Raw genomic sequence first — 12383 nt, forward strand, 5'->3', positions numbered from 1 at the left:
AGTCCCTCTCTCTTATGCTGCGTTCCGATATTCACTGCTAGTACTGAAAATCTATAGCGTGTGTGACGTAAACTAGATTTTCAGTACTGACTGAATATTGGAACGCAACCTTAAAAATTCCGTAGCTTTTTTTTTTTGAAGAGATGAGAGGAAACGAAAGAATATTTTGAGAACGAAACTGCATTTTACAGAAATCATCGTATATTTGTTTCTGATAATGACAAGTCTGAATAATATACATCTCATGCACGAGCATTCACTAGCACTAGATAAAATAATGTAGAACCACCTTCGCTCTCTATATGAGATCCTATACAATTCGTGTTAAATTACATAAACATGTGGTCGAATATTTGATACTCTTACAATGCCTCCTCTCGACCGTGGAGGCAGCACCGAGTGCGCGGCATACATGTTAAAGCAACCGCATGCTTTTTGGCCACTCGAAACCTGATTAAGTCACTCGGCGAGGATGTTCGAATCGCAATTATAAACTCTTGGCAAAGAGACCTCACTCGCATAATTCTAAAACGAGCACGCAGTTAATCACTATAACGCCAACGGGTTCTCGTTTACAAAGATCATTATATTGCTTTCGACGTAAAATAATACTATGTAGATCTGTTCTTTCCAACTATATCCTCTTGTATTTTTTTTTCAGTTTATCTGAAGCGAAATGCGCACTTTCACTTCGATGAAATTTCGGTGGAAACAAAAAGAAAGATATTTTAAAAAACGCAAAACTACAAAAAGAACGGCTAGAAAGAGCAGATCTAATTACCAATCTTCTGGCCGTTTACTATGAATAATATGTATATATTAATGATACTAGAAGCGCACATTTTCGAACACATATCCGTACATAAATCGAGATGATGAAATTACCTCATTGAGGTCAATTCTAAAGGAGAACGAGTTTTATGATCATCCCAAGACTAATTGGATCGCTTAGCCCTGAATAACTAAACCTAAAATCCTTCATATTATATAAGTAGAATATATGATCTATAATGGCAGCAGATCGCCCAGCTCGGACTGATGGCGCACGCAATCTTAGAATCTAAAGGTGCGATAATTAACAGGGAAATATATATATAATATATATAAATCAGCGATCCTAAATCAAATTAAAGCTTCAGCAAGTATTTCTTAAAATTTGATTTTACATAATTAAAATAAAACAATTTTCACCATTCAAAGCTTTTCAAAAAATGTTCTTTCTATCTTGTTGTCTTGAGTTATTTAAGAGAACGTAAGACTGCAATAAGACTGGTAATAAATCACAATTGTACCGACTTTTTTTCTTTTTAGACTTATTCTTCAATCGCACAGTTAGCTTTACTGCGATAACTTTCTCGTCAATTTCAGTATGTCGATCCGATCAGAATGACATGCTCAGGTTTGTATACTGGCAGAGTTACGCTCAATCTCGTCGCCGCCAAGTAAACTTTGCCCGCTGGGTCGTTATTTCTGTTACCGGAGCGGAAGTAATCGGATGAGAATACGGGCACGCCGGTTTCGTGCAGAACGGATGATACTTGCACTGCTGGGTGGGATGCGAGAACACGCAACCAAGTTTCGTGCAAGATAAACCGAACTTGCACTTAGGATGCTTGTAAGCGCACTTGTCACCAAACTTGCATGCCGGGAAAGCACTGTGAAAAAGAAGTTAATAAAAATGTTTCAAAATTGAATATTTTTTTAAAAATCGTAACAAATCTTTAGAAAGATATACCAACCTGCACATAACAGGAGGATGAAGATACGCGCATTTGTTCCCTAACGTACAATTTGGCCAATACCTACAATTTTCCCTGGATTTGTCTGAAACGACCGAGACCGTGTTCTCTACCAATGGTTTTATTTTATCTGGGGCTAGAAAAACAACAGTATGTTAAAGCGACATACTTTATGTTGTTATAAGCAAGTTTTTTTTTTAATTCTGTGATTGATCAATTGCATTACATACAGGGAAGTTGCATTTGTGCACAAATGTGATTGATCAACTGATTAAAAAACTCGCATTATATTTTGCCACTACGAAACATTTTAATGCATACGTTTAGCGGCTAACGTCGGTACTAGCGATGCATTCGATTTCAATTGTGTGGGACTAGGAGATCTATTATATACTATAGGGCTTAATTTTCTCCGTCTACGCGGCACTTCATCAGTCTTGTCCACGTTCTCTGTGTTGCAATTTTCATTGTTCTCCTCTCCGCTCGCCTCTTTCGGGCTGGCATTCATGTGATCTTCCGTTCCATCCGTTATTCTAAATGTACTCATTTCCAGTTTGTCTTGCGCCATCGTCGTCGCCATCTCCTCTGCCGTCGTCGAGTCGTTGTGCGTCGTCAACAGTGCGAGTTCATCGTCCTCGTTCACCTGCGAGCATGAGGAGGAACATCGTGCGTCTAGAATGCGCGCGAAAATTAAAATTCAGAGGGAGGGAAAAAGGAGGGAAGTGCTTTACAGGTAGTGGAAGAAATTACCTCCATCTCCAGCCGCTCTTCGTCATCCTCGGAGCTGAACTTCTCTTTCATAAGATTGTTGTTGTATCCATTTAGAGTAACTAAGAATTTTTGATTGTCATCGCTCCTTTGGAACAACGACATCACGACTCCCATATGCTCGTCTGTTACCGGTTGAGGTACATCTACGGATTATGAGATAATAAGCGAGGAATTAAAATCTAAGGAGAAAAAGGATGAAAGAGTTAGTCTTTGTATCACGAAAAGATTCGCATTGGAATTTTTATTTATCTTAGCCATAATTTAACTATTTCTCAGAAATTTATTAGATACTAAATCATTTATTTACTTTTTTTATAAACGTTACTGTAAACAAATATTTAGAAGCTATTAATATAAGTTATTAGAAGCTATTAGAAGAGGATGATCAAAAAGATAACATGTAACTTCGTGTAAGAGAGTTATTTGTAGTTTTGACAAATTCCAGATTCGGATTAATTCAAGATTAATTAAAAAATTGGAAGGTGAATGAATTAAACGAAGAAAATAATTGATAAAACTGTTTCGGGTATGCGATATCTTAAATAATAGTGAAAGACCAATAAATAAAGCTTCCAACGCGTGGGATGCGAGATGGAGCCTATAACTCTTTCAAACCCTGATATAAGAACACGTCTCCACGAAAGTGGGACTTACAAGGCTCGTGCTCGACGTCTTCCACATCCGGATGATCTATCGTATTTAATTCGACTTGAATCTTTTCCATAACCAGTCTCTTATTAGAATTAAAATGTACCGACAAGTTTTGACTTACATCACGAGCTGGGGCAGGCTTAAGACGCTTTAAGACTGGCTTCTTGTCCTAACAAAATTGAGTCTTCGATGAAAAAAGTGTTCTTTCCTCTCTTCGACGTTTAACATTTTTTAACATTTTTTAAAACAAACATCGTAGACATTAAGATTATTGACACTCGGTGTTATAAAGTTACCAAAAGTTGTTGCTCGATTTAGAGTATTATTTACAATGTATTAGTGGAACTTACGAATAGAGACGGTTCCGGATTTTTTTGCGTGACGACCGACTGATTAGCCTCCGCGACTGCTCGCAACAATAGCGACTGTGTGGCGCGCTTTTGCGTCGGCTGCAGCGGCTTCAAGGGTCTTGGCGTGACGATTACTTTGCTCGGCAGTTTCGTGTCGTCGGTATCCTCGTCCATGTCGCTGGACGTTTCTTTGTCCAATTTGTCCAGCTGTGATTTTACGCCTCCGTGTCCTCCTGAATAACTGGTACTCTGAGTCACGTTGAACGGAATCTCATTCGACGTTTTCATGCGTTTCCTCTCGATCCTCGTAACCGCGGAGGTTGCGGATCTGTTCACGGCAACTATGTGCGACTTCACGGGTCCGATCGACGACTGCTCGTCGTTGTCCACCTCGTCCTCGTCCTCTTTCTCCTCTTCCCTTTCGCCTATGTTGACGCCGGAATTCAGAGGGTCCAGAGACTCATCTTCCTCGCCACCACGAAGCTGTCTTTGCTTATGCACCGGTCTGAAATTATTCCTCAATGGGCCGAGCCTGTCCTTGATGTTCTTATTGTTGCTTCCCGCTTGCTCCACGCTCTTCGGATTGTTTCTATAATTCGCCGCCTCTTGCGATTTGACAGACGGTCGCTGGGGTTTACTGTTGATACCCGCGACGCCCAAACGATCCTTAATGGTGCTCGCAGATTTTTTTATAGAGGACGCGTCCGTTTTAGAATTTGAATTTGGAATTCTCTCTCTGGTGGATTCCACGTTTCTGTTCAGCCTCTCGTTTTTGCTGCTCTCTATCCGACTCCTCACGTCGTTGACTTTGTTCGCGGCCTCATGATGCCGCGACGAGTCGCCGTCGCGGTTTCGCCGTCCGGAGCCTGTCCGGTCATCCGTCTCGAAGTTTCTACCCTTTCCTCCGCCGCGTCCGCCATTGTCATAGCGATGTGGCTTCTCGAATGGGCGCTTCTCCAATGGGCGGTAGCGACCATTGCCCTCCTTCTCCCTGTAGGTCTCGAATTTCTTTCGTGGCGATATCACGCCGAGCCGGTTCTTCACCGACACGACCGACGTGATCCTCGGCTTGTTCACGCAAGACTTGAGCTTTCTCAAAGCTGTGTCCGGTGAGGATGACGACGACGCGTTTGCGTTCTCTTCTTCCTCGGACGGCTTCGGCCGCTTCGCCTCGTTACTCTTTTTTTCCGTCGTGCTGTCGTGACGATTGCTCGACGATTGTTCTAACGATCTCTTGAGACTCTTATCCGGCGCCTCGCTCGCCTTCGGATCACGATATGAGTCTGCAGTGGTCTTCGTAGTAGGATTTTCCGACGCGGCGACGTCCCTCGGATTCTCGTCGCGCCCGGAACTTTGCTGTGGTCTCCTCGAGGAAGTGTCTTGATAGGACGTTCCACTGCCGCTGTGAGTCGATGACGCTTCATCTGTTTTGCTTTTACCGTGCGTACTCTTCACACTTCTCTCCGCGCTTCTGCTGTGACTTCGTTCTGGTTCTTTTTGATTAAGTTCGGAAGATTTTGGCGTTATTTGCTGCTTTTGCGCCGCTTGCTGCTTGTCCTGGCCCTTAGCAATTTTGTCCGAGCCTGAGGCTTGTTCCACCACATGATCCTCCAGGAATGAGGTCGCGGATATTTTCCTCTTCTTTCTCTCTTCCTCCTGTTTCACCACTATGGTAGGCACAAATTCACGAGAGGACTTCTTCTTGGCTACCGTGACCTTCTGTAGCTTTTTGAGCACCTGATCATGCAGCCAATCCACAAATATGGTCGTGCAATCCTCCAGGAATAGATTTAGGTCGGCGTGCATCTGTTGACGGGACTTCTTGTTGACCACCATTACCAGTATGTAGTCAGGCAACTCTTCGTCGTAACGGACCCCCAATTCCATAAGCTTGGCACGGATAGCACTCTAAAAAGTTATATAAATTATATTAAATTACTTTTTCTTTGTAACTTATTTGATGTAAGAACCTCTCAACATTTCTAAGTAACGTTACTAAGTAATGGTAACATTAATTTTGATGTTTGTATGTAAATTCTAGTGGCCTCTTCAAAATTATCTATTCTTTTAATTCACAAGATTCACCATCGATTTTGGAGATGGCTTCATAAAAAATAATCCAGAGATATTTAGAAACTTTGGTGGTCATTTACTATTTAGAAAATATTTCTCACAAAAAATCCTATACTTCGATTAGTTTACAGGGCCTGTTTTGTATATATCCTGTAATTTTATCAAGTACACATTACAATTACTTCTGAAAGTAAGGCCTGTGGCACACACTTTCCGTAAGACGTAAGGTTTCGACAAATCATGTATACGACTCAGCCAGTTATGATTGACGGTTGTCCAATTCAACGCGTTGAAACCTTACGTCTTATAGAAAGTGTGTGCCACAGGCCTTACTCTTATGTCTTTCTCTGGAAATAAGACAATAATTCATTGCTTCTGCATTTTACACGCATATATTTTCTTTGGCCTGTTCTTTTCAAAAAAATATACTATACAAGGAAATTCAGATAAGAAAAGAACAGATTAAAAGACAAAAAAACAAAGACTGCATAAATAAATGAATAAACTTGGAGCTGGATATACTCTGGATTTCTAAGTAACGGATGATCGGGGAAAAACACCCGTCGGCGTTGCTCGAAAACCTTCACGTCTTTCCGACGAGCTTGACAATTGAAATTGATCGGGATATCGACGTGCAGGATCAAATATCACGTTGAGATCTCCGTGCGATCAGGCAATTCTATGCTAAGTTTCCTTGCGTACGGCAGGCGATACGCAACTCCACTCACCCGAAGCTGATTCGTGACCTCGATGCCGCGCGTGTCCATGATCGCGGAGTGATCGTTGGGCTTCCACCGAATCGAGCGTGATGTAACGTCGTCGTTGTTGTCGTCGTCGTCGTCGTGTCGGCGACCGGCCGAATCGATGAGCCGTTGCGATCGCGAGTCGGCGTATCACGGAACGAAAACATTCTCCGCCATGACGGAAAGACGTTTCTTTCATGTTGTATAAAACAAACCTAGATGCGCGAGCCGTCGCGCGCTCCGCTACGGGCCTGCGTGACCTACGTTCGGTCGAGAGCGGCCAAATGTAGGTCAGGTAGATCGCGCGATGGCTCACGGAATCGCATGATCGCATCAGCACAGCATGAAGGTCCGTAGATAATAGGTTTGTTTTTTATTGTTGCACTGCTGCGCTAGTGCAATAAGTTAAAACAGAGAGGACCTGAGAGCAGTCATCGCATCGTTTTAAGTGTTTTTAGAGATCCTTTAGAGATCCTCGAGTGAATACGCGCACACGAAAACTTTGTCCGGAACGAAAATCAACACGGCGCGAAAGTGGCGTGACGTCACGTAACTTCGTGGAAAGACACACGCACGGAGTCGACAGAGCGTCTGACCGGCGCTGGAGTGGCGTACGTGACTGGAGCGCGGAGCAACATGGCGGCAGCGGCGCGGCGTGCGCAGGCGCGGCGAGTCAACAAGTCGATCGCCTAGCAACGCCGAGTGGCGCCGACTAGCGCCGAGTACCGCCGAGTGTACCTACCAACGGTCACGTCGGCCGCTGCCGCCATGTTCCCTCACGCTCCAGTGCCGGTCGGACGCACTGTCGATTCCGTGCGTGTCCTCGCGTGTTCAAAATTCATTGTGCGCAGGTACGGTGTTGTGTGGAGAATGCCGTCGCGCTAACAGACGACCCCCTACGTAACAGAGGTCGTATTCGTGTGTAAAGCGCGGCATCGTGCACCGGTTTTGAGTGAAGTGTTCGCGGGCAAAGTTTTCGTGTGCGCGTATTCGCTCGTGGAGGGTACGCAATCCGTTCGGTAGAATGTCGATCGTGCCAATAAAACTTTTTACTAGTCGTCGCGCAATCATACAGAGACACGAAATTCTGGAAGCAAATTGCTTTACTTCTGTTCAGTGTGCCTCGACGTGTGCATTCAAACGATTCTTGGCACTTTTTTCGGGTTCATTTCGTGACGTCACGCATCATATCACTTTTCTGCCATATTTTCTTTTTTGATTCGCCGCCAATCAGACGAGCCGTACTTTCACGTATTTTTTCAAATTGTAACGGTCGCGTCAAGTGAAATTCTCGCGCGCTGTTTACGTTTTACTCGTGTGTGATATATTATTCGTAATATCGGGAGTGCCGAATAAAGTATCGGGCGATTGTTATTAATGTGCAGTTCGAGAATAGCAGGATGATGTCAGCAGGAAGCGGCATCCATGGAGCGACTCGGTATTAAATAATATCTATTTTTTTCAAGTGATGTATTTCTTTACCTGCTTTTGTGTTTGAGTTTAGGAATAATATTTATCACATTTTCAGAATCAAAATCGAAAAAGGAATATGTAGCAGTAGCAGCAGCAGCAGGAGCAGCGACAGCAATCGGTGAGTGAATTTTTATCAAATCAATTAATTGAATTTATATCATGTATATGTGGTATTGCACATTTATAGAACACGATTATGCACATTTGCATAAAACAGATTTAAAATATGAATGCATATAATTGTAAAATTTATGGGTATAGCATGAAACAGAACCCAACAAACGTGGACATAGCATAAAAGAGACCCAAAAAGTCATGCACATTACCTATGGGATTCATAGATATTTGACTACATAGTTTAATGTGCATATTTTGTGCACATAGAAGTGCTGATGGATAAAAACACCTAAAACGAAGCGATGACCGCTCTCAGATGAGAATGAGAAAAAATATATTTCTTATTCTAACTTGTTGCACCAGTGCAACAGTGTAGGAATAAAAAACAAAACTAATGTGTACAATTGCTTGGCTCTTTTCTGTTCTATGTCCATGATTCTTTAGTTCTATTCCATGCTATATTCATAAAGTGTAAAATACTTCTAATGCACAACTTGTAAAACACAAGTAATATGCAAGATCAAAGCTAAACTTAAGGATTCTTGCACATCTTTCATAAAATCATTCCTTAAAAAATTTGTTACTATATAATATATATTTTATGAAGGACTATCGTATTTCCAAAGCATTCTCAAGTACTGCTGTGAATAATATTTATAAAAACGCTGATGGATAGATACACTTAAATGACCGCACTCTCAGGATTTTCTTTGAAGTTGCATTTTTTAATTCGGAGAGCTAACCGTGATAAATAGAATATAATCCATATGAGAGCGCAAAATACAAATGATTTCAATTTCTTTTTGAATCATGTTCTCCTATATAATACTTCAATGAGTTTCAAAAGTATGAAAAGATGTATGATATATTCCATGATTCTTTGTTTCTTTTAACTGAAAATGAGATATATTGCTACAAGTTTATTGTATTAGATATTTAGAAATATTATTTAAAATGTTAATGTAATTGCACAATATATTTAACCATATTATATTATCTATAAAAATATATTAATGCATTCTTTGCTTTGAGAGCTCTTAATATACACATTTAGAATATAATCATGATATCATAATGATTTTACATGTGATTTATTCTTGCACAGATTTACATTCGTCTTTTGGAAAATATTGGGATTTAGAATTTTGTACATACATAGGATAATCACATTATACCAGAAAAAATATACATATTTTTTAATATAAAATAGGTCTCTAATTCACGTTGCGTTTATATCCTTGTAAAATTGTTTCCAAGAAATTATTTCATGTTTATCTATATATGTATAGATGTTTTATACCTATACAGTTATTTTTGTATTTTCGATACTTTTTTCAACAATGTGATAGGAAAAGTGTATAATGTGATCATAAATCCACGTACAAATCCCACGTTTACCATTAATTGTGGCAGTTAGATGTTATGATCACCCTTATCCCGAAAATATAATTAACTCAAAAAATTGTAATATATTTTAAAATTATAACCTACATTTTTTATTAATTGCATAGCAAAAAAGATATTATAAATTTAAGTGCTTATAAATTTTGTACTTGATTTTCTTCAAAGCTGAAAATTGGAACATAGGTCAATCGTGTTTGATATTAAAAGCAACATAATATCAAAGAATGTGCGCATTTGTAAATAGTGTGTAGTCGCCATGCCTGTTTCTTGCCATTATTTTGCATATTTTAATCCGATAAATTCCCAAGAGAAAATAAAAAAATTGTCGAAATATATAAAAGATTGCTCCATAAACCAGATATCACGCAAAAATATGGTAACAACGAATTGGAGTACTCTTTAACGACTATATACAACGGTCTATTTTTTTCTGCTAACAAGCTAATGTAATAGGCATATCTTACATTTTTAGTATCGCGTGCATTCGTTTCGCGGTTGTAGCACCTTATACCTTTCTAGAATATATAGTGTCTGTTATGAAATACTGTCGCATCTCTGTTTTACGTATTGCCACGAGACGTATCCTTTACAGCGATCCTTGTAAACGTGATGACGTGTTGACGTTCATGTTAGCGAGATTACATAAGACGCAAATTATTCTTGTTAGACAATTGAAACGCTATTTTAACATGTTTACAATTATCTCTGTAAATGTATGCGTTTTTTTTTTTAAAGAATCAAAGTCCAAGAATGGAAATCTAAGAAGAAAATAACATTTTCGAAAGTATTTCTACATGGCAGTGTTCTAGAAAAAAAATCTGCTGAAAAAGCCCTTCTTCTTGGTAGATTTTAGGAAGATCTGATCGATATCCTTAAAGACTTTATCAGCGGACTGCGCGGCATTAATATAGTAATGAATCCCTTGTAGAGCGTAGTAGTCGACGAGAGGGGCAGTCTGCGAGTGATATGTGGCCAATCGTTTTTTCAGAGCTTCTTCGTTGTCATCCGATCTTCTAACTAAAGGTTCCCCAGTGATCTGTCGAGATAAAGATCATATTTCAATGTTCAACTCTCGTTAATTAAACTTCACAACTCACTTATATAAGCATTACATCTTTGCATATGTATTCAATACTAAAAATATGCGCTGTTATGTGTTATCTCTGGTAGAAAGATATATTATCATATTGGTGTACACAAGGGTCGTATGTCCCAAACTTATCTCTTATTAGCGCTCTGCAAATGTATTGATTAAAAAAAAAGTACCTATTCAAACTGTCACATGGAAAGTCCATAATTTTTTTTTACTAATGTTTCTTGTTACTTACATCATCTTTCATGGGAACTTTAGGCGGAGCGAAATCCTCGTGATAAGATCTACCACTGGCTGGGTGTATCAACCTGCCTGTGATTCTCCTGATTAATAGCTTGTCATCGATACCAAACTCGACCACAGCATCGAGCTTTGTTTTCCTCTTGTTAAGCATCTCGTCGAGCTGTGCAAAAAGAGATCAATCAGAGGCAGTTTCTTCTTTGTAGAATATGTAACATTTCCCCTGTAGTTTACCTTTTCTGCTTGAGGTACACTCCTGGGAAAACCATCCAGCAAAAAGCCACGTTTGCACTCAGGTTTCTCAAGATTGCTCTCAATCATGCTGACCACCAGATCATCGCTGACCAGTTTGCCTTCATCCATTACCTTCTTAATCTGAGCTCCGAGGGTAGAACCAGAGTTGACCTCAGCCCTTAGCATGTCACCCGTGGACAGATGACATACGCAGTATCTGTCTTTAAACAGAGGGGCCTAAAACAGACAATATTTAACTTAGTCTTTAAAAATTATTCTACTAGTGTAGAATTATTCTAATAGTGTAAATAAACATAGTAAAGTATTGTAGGATACAGTTGTATGTAAATTAATTTTAATCTTGATTTTTTTTATTCTTAAAATTAAAAAAAAATTAAATCAAGATTAATATTTGGTAGAAATAGACATCTTACTACTAAAACTGACTAAAAGTTATGAGCTAGCTAGAACTGACTAATTTGCAGTTTTCAGCACATTATTAGTTTCAAAAATCTTCCAGATGTTCTTGATATTTATTTTATCAAAGATTATTAATATATTGCAAAAAGTAATTTATAACAGAAAAAAGTATTTCCAAGCTCGTTAAATCATAAAATATAACTGTTTATTTTTCTCCCTCTTATAAATGCCTAACTACAATATAATATGAGGACAAGAAACTGATTGTTAATATCCTTGATGGAGCAGATTGGTATCAAGCAACACAATATTATTACATCTCACTTTACTCAATCAATCAGATCACGTGAGAGTCATTACCACGTCGAGGAGCGAAAGACGAGTAGTAGTTCAGCTTGAAAAGTAATTAAGCGTGAGCTTCATTTTTTTCTTAGGCGCAAAAAGAATGTACCTGAGTACCCTTGCCGCTACCGGGTGGTCCCAATAGAACGGCGTTAATCCCGCTCGTCGGGGTCTCGAGCGTCTCCTTCGGCATTGCGTCCGTTTGTTGCGTTTGCGGCGGCATATTTCACGTGTATCTCGCTAACAGGATACAGAACGAAAGTTTCACGTGGCGGGAACGCTGGCTACCACGTTCGTCGAGGACAGACTGCGACGACGACACCGCGTCACCACGAATGATAATCGCGCGCGACGAATTACCGTAACATCCTCTCGAGGCACGCGAAGATGCGTGCGTAAGCAAATCGGCGGTCGGTGAATTGGCCTTTGCCCAAGACAACACGCCACATCTATCGACCGCTGCCAGAAGCGACTCCGCCAATCTGTCAATTTGAACCATCGCGCGAAATATCGCGACCAAAATAGAAAAAATTATATTAAATATACTTATAAAAATATTAAATCAATTATTGCGAACAAAATAAGAAATATTTATTAGATGGTGTATCTGTTAATATTTTAGTTGTAATCATGATTAATATAATTTGATATTTACGGTCATTATTAATTGTTTAAAAACTGTAGAATTATCGCAATGTAAAATTTATAATCATTGAAATGCATTTTATTTTAT

The 12383-nt window shown here is 39.7% G+C and overlaps 2 protein-coding genes across 2 annotated transcripts; both read right to left on the minus strand.

Moving 5' to 3' along the window:
• Nucleotides 1-179: 179 nt before the first annotated feature.
• On the minus strand, nucleotides 180-6541 carry LOC105834001 (zinc finger CCCH domain-containing protein 14). The gene is given in 8 exon segments (XM_012676178.2): nucleotides 180-1655; nucleotides 1740-1875; nucleotides 2061-2382; nucleotides 2490-2653; nucleotides 3165-3330; nucleotides 3512-5419; nucleotides 6313-6453; nucleotides 6455-6541. Coding segments are annotated over 8 exon segments (3141 nt in total). The 5' UTR covers nucleotides 6527-6541; the 3' UTR covers nucleotides 180-1423.
• Nucleotides 6542-8989: 2448 nt separating this feature from the next.
• On the minus strand, nucleotides 8990-12123 carry LOC105834823 (adenylate kinase). Its single transcript, XM_012677604.3, has 4 exons — nucleotides 11760-12123; nucleotides 10889-11125; nucleotides 10650-10817; nucleotides 8990-10357 (listed from the first exon to the last, which is right to left on the minus strand). Exons 1-4 carry the CDS (start codon nucleotides 11871-11873, stop codon nucleotides 10127-10129), a joined length of 750 nt encoding a protein of 249 aa, XP_012533058.1. The 5' UTR covers nucleotides 11874-12123; the 3' UTR covers nucleotides 8990-10126.
• Nucleotides 12124-12383: the final 260 nt, after the last annotated feature.

This window comes from Monomorium pharaonis, chromosome 6 (assembly GCF_013373865.1).
Source record: "Monomorium pharaonis isolate MP-MQ-018 chromosome 6, ASM1337386v2, whole genome shotgun sequence".
Taxonomy (NCBI): Eukaryota; Metazoa; Arthropoda; class Insecta; order Hymenoptera; family Formicidae; genus Monomorium; species Monomorium pharaonis.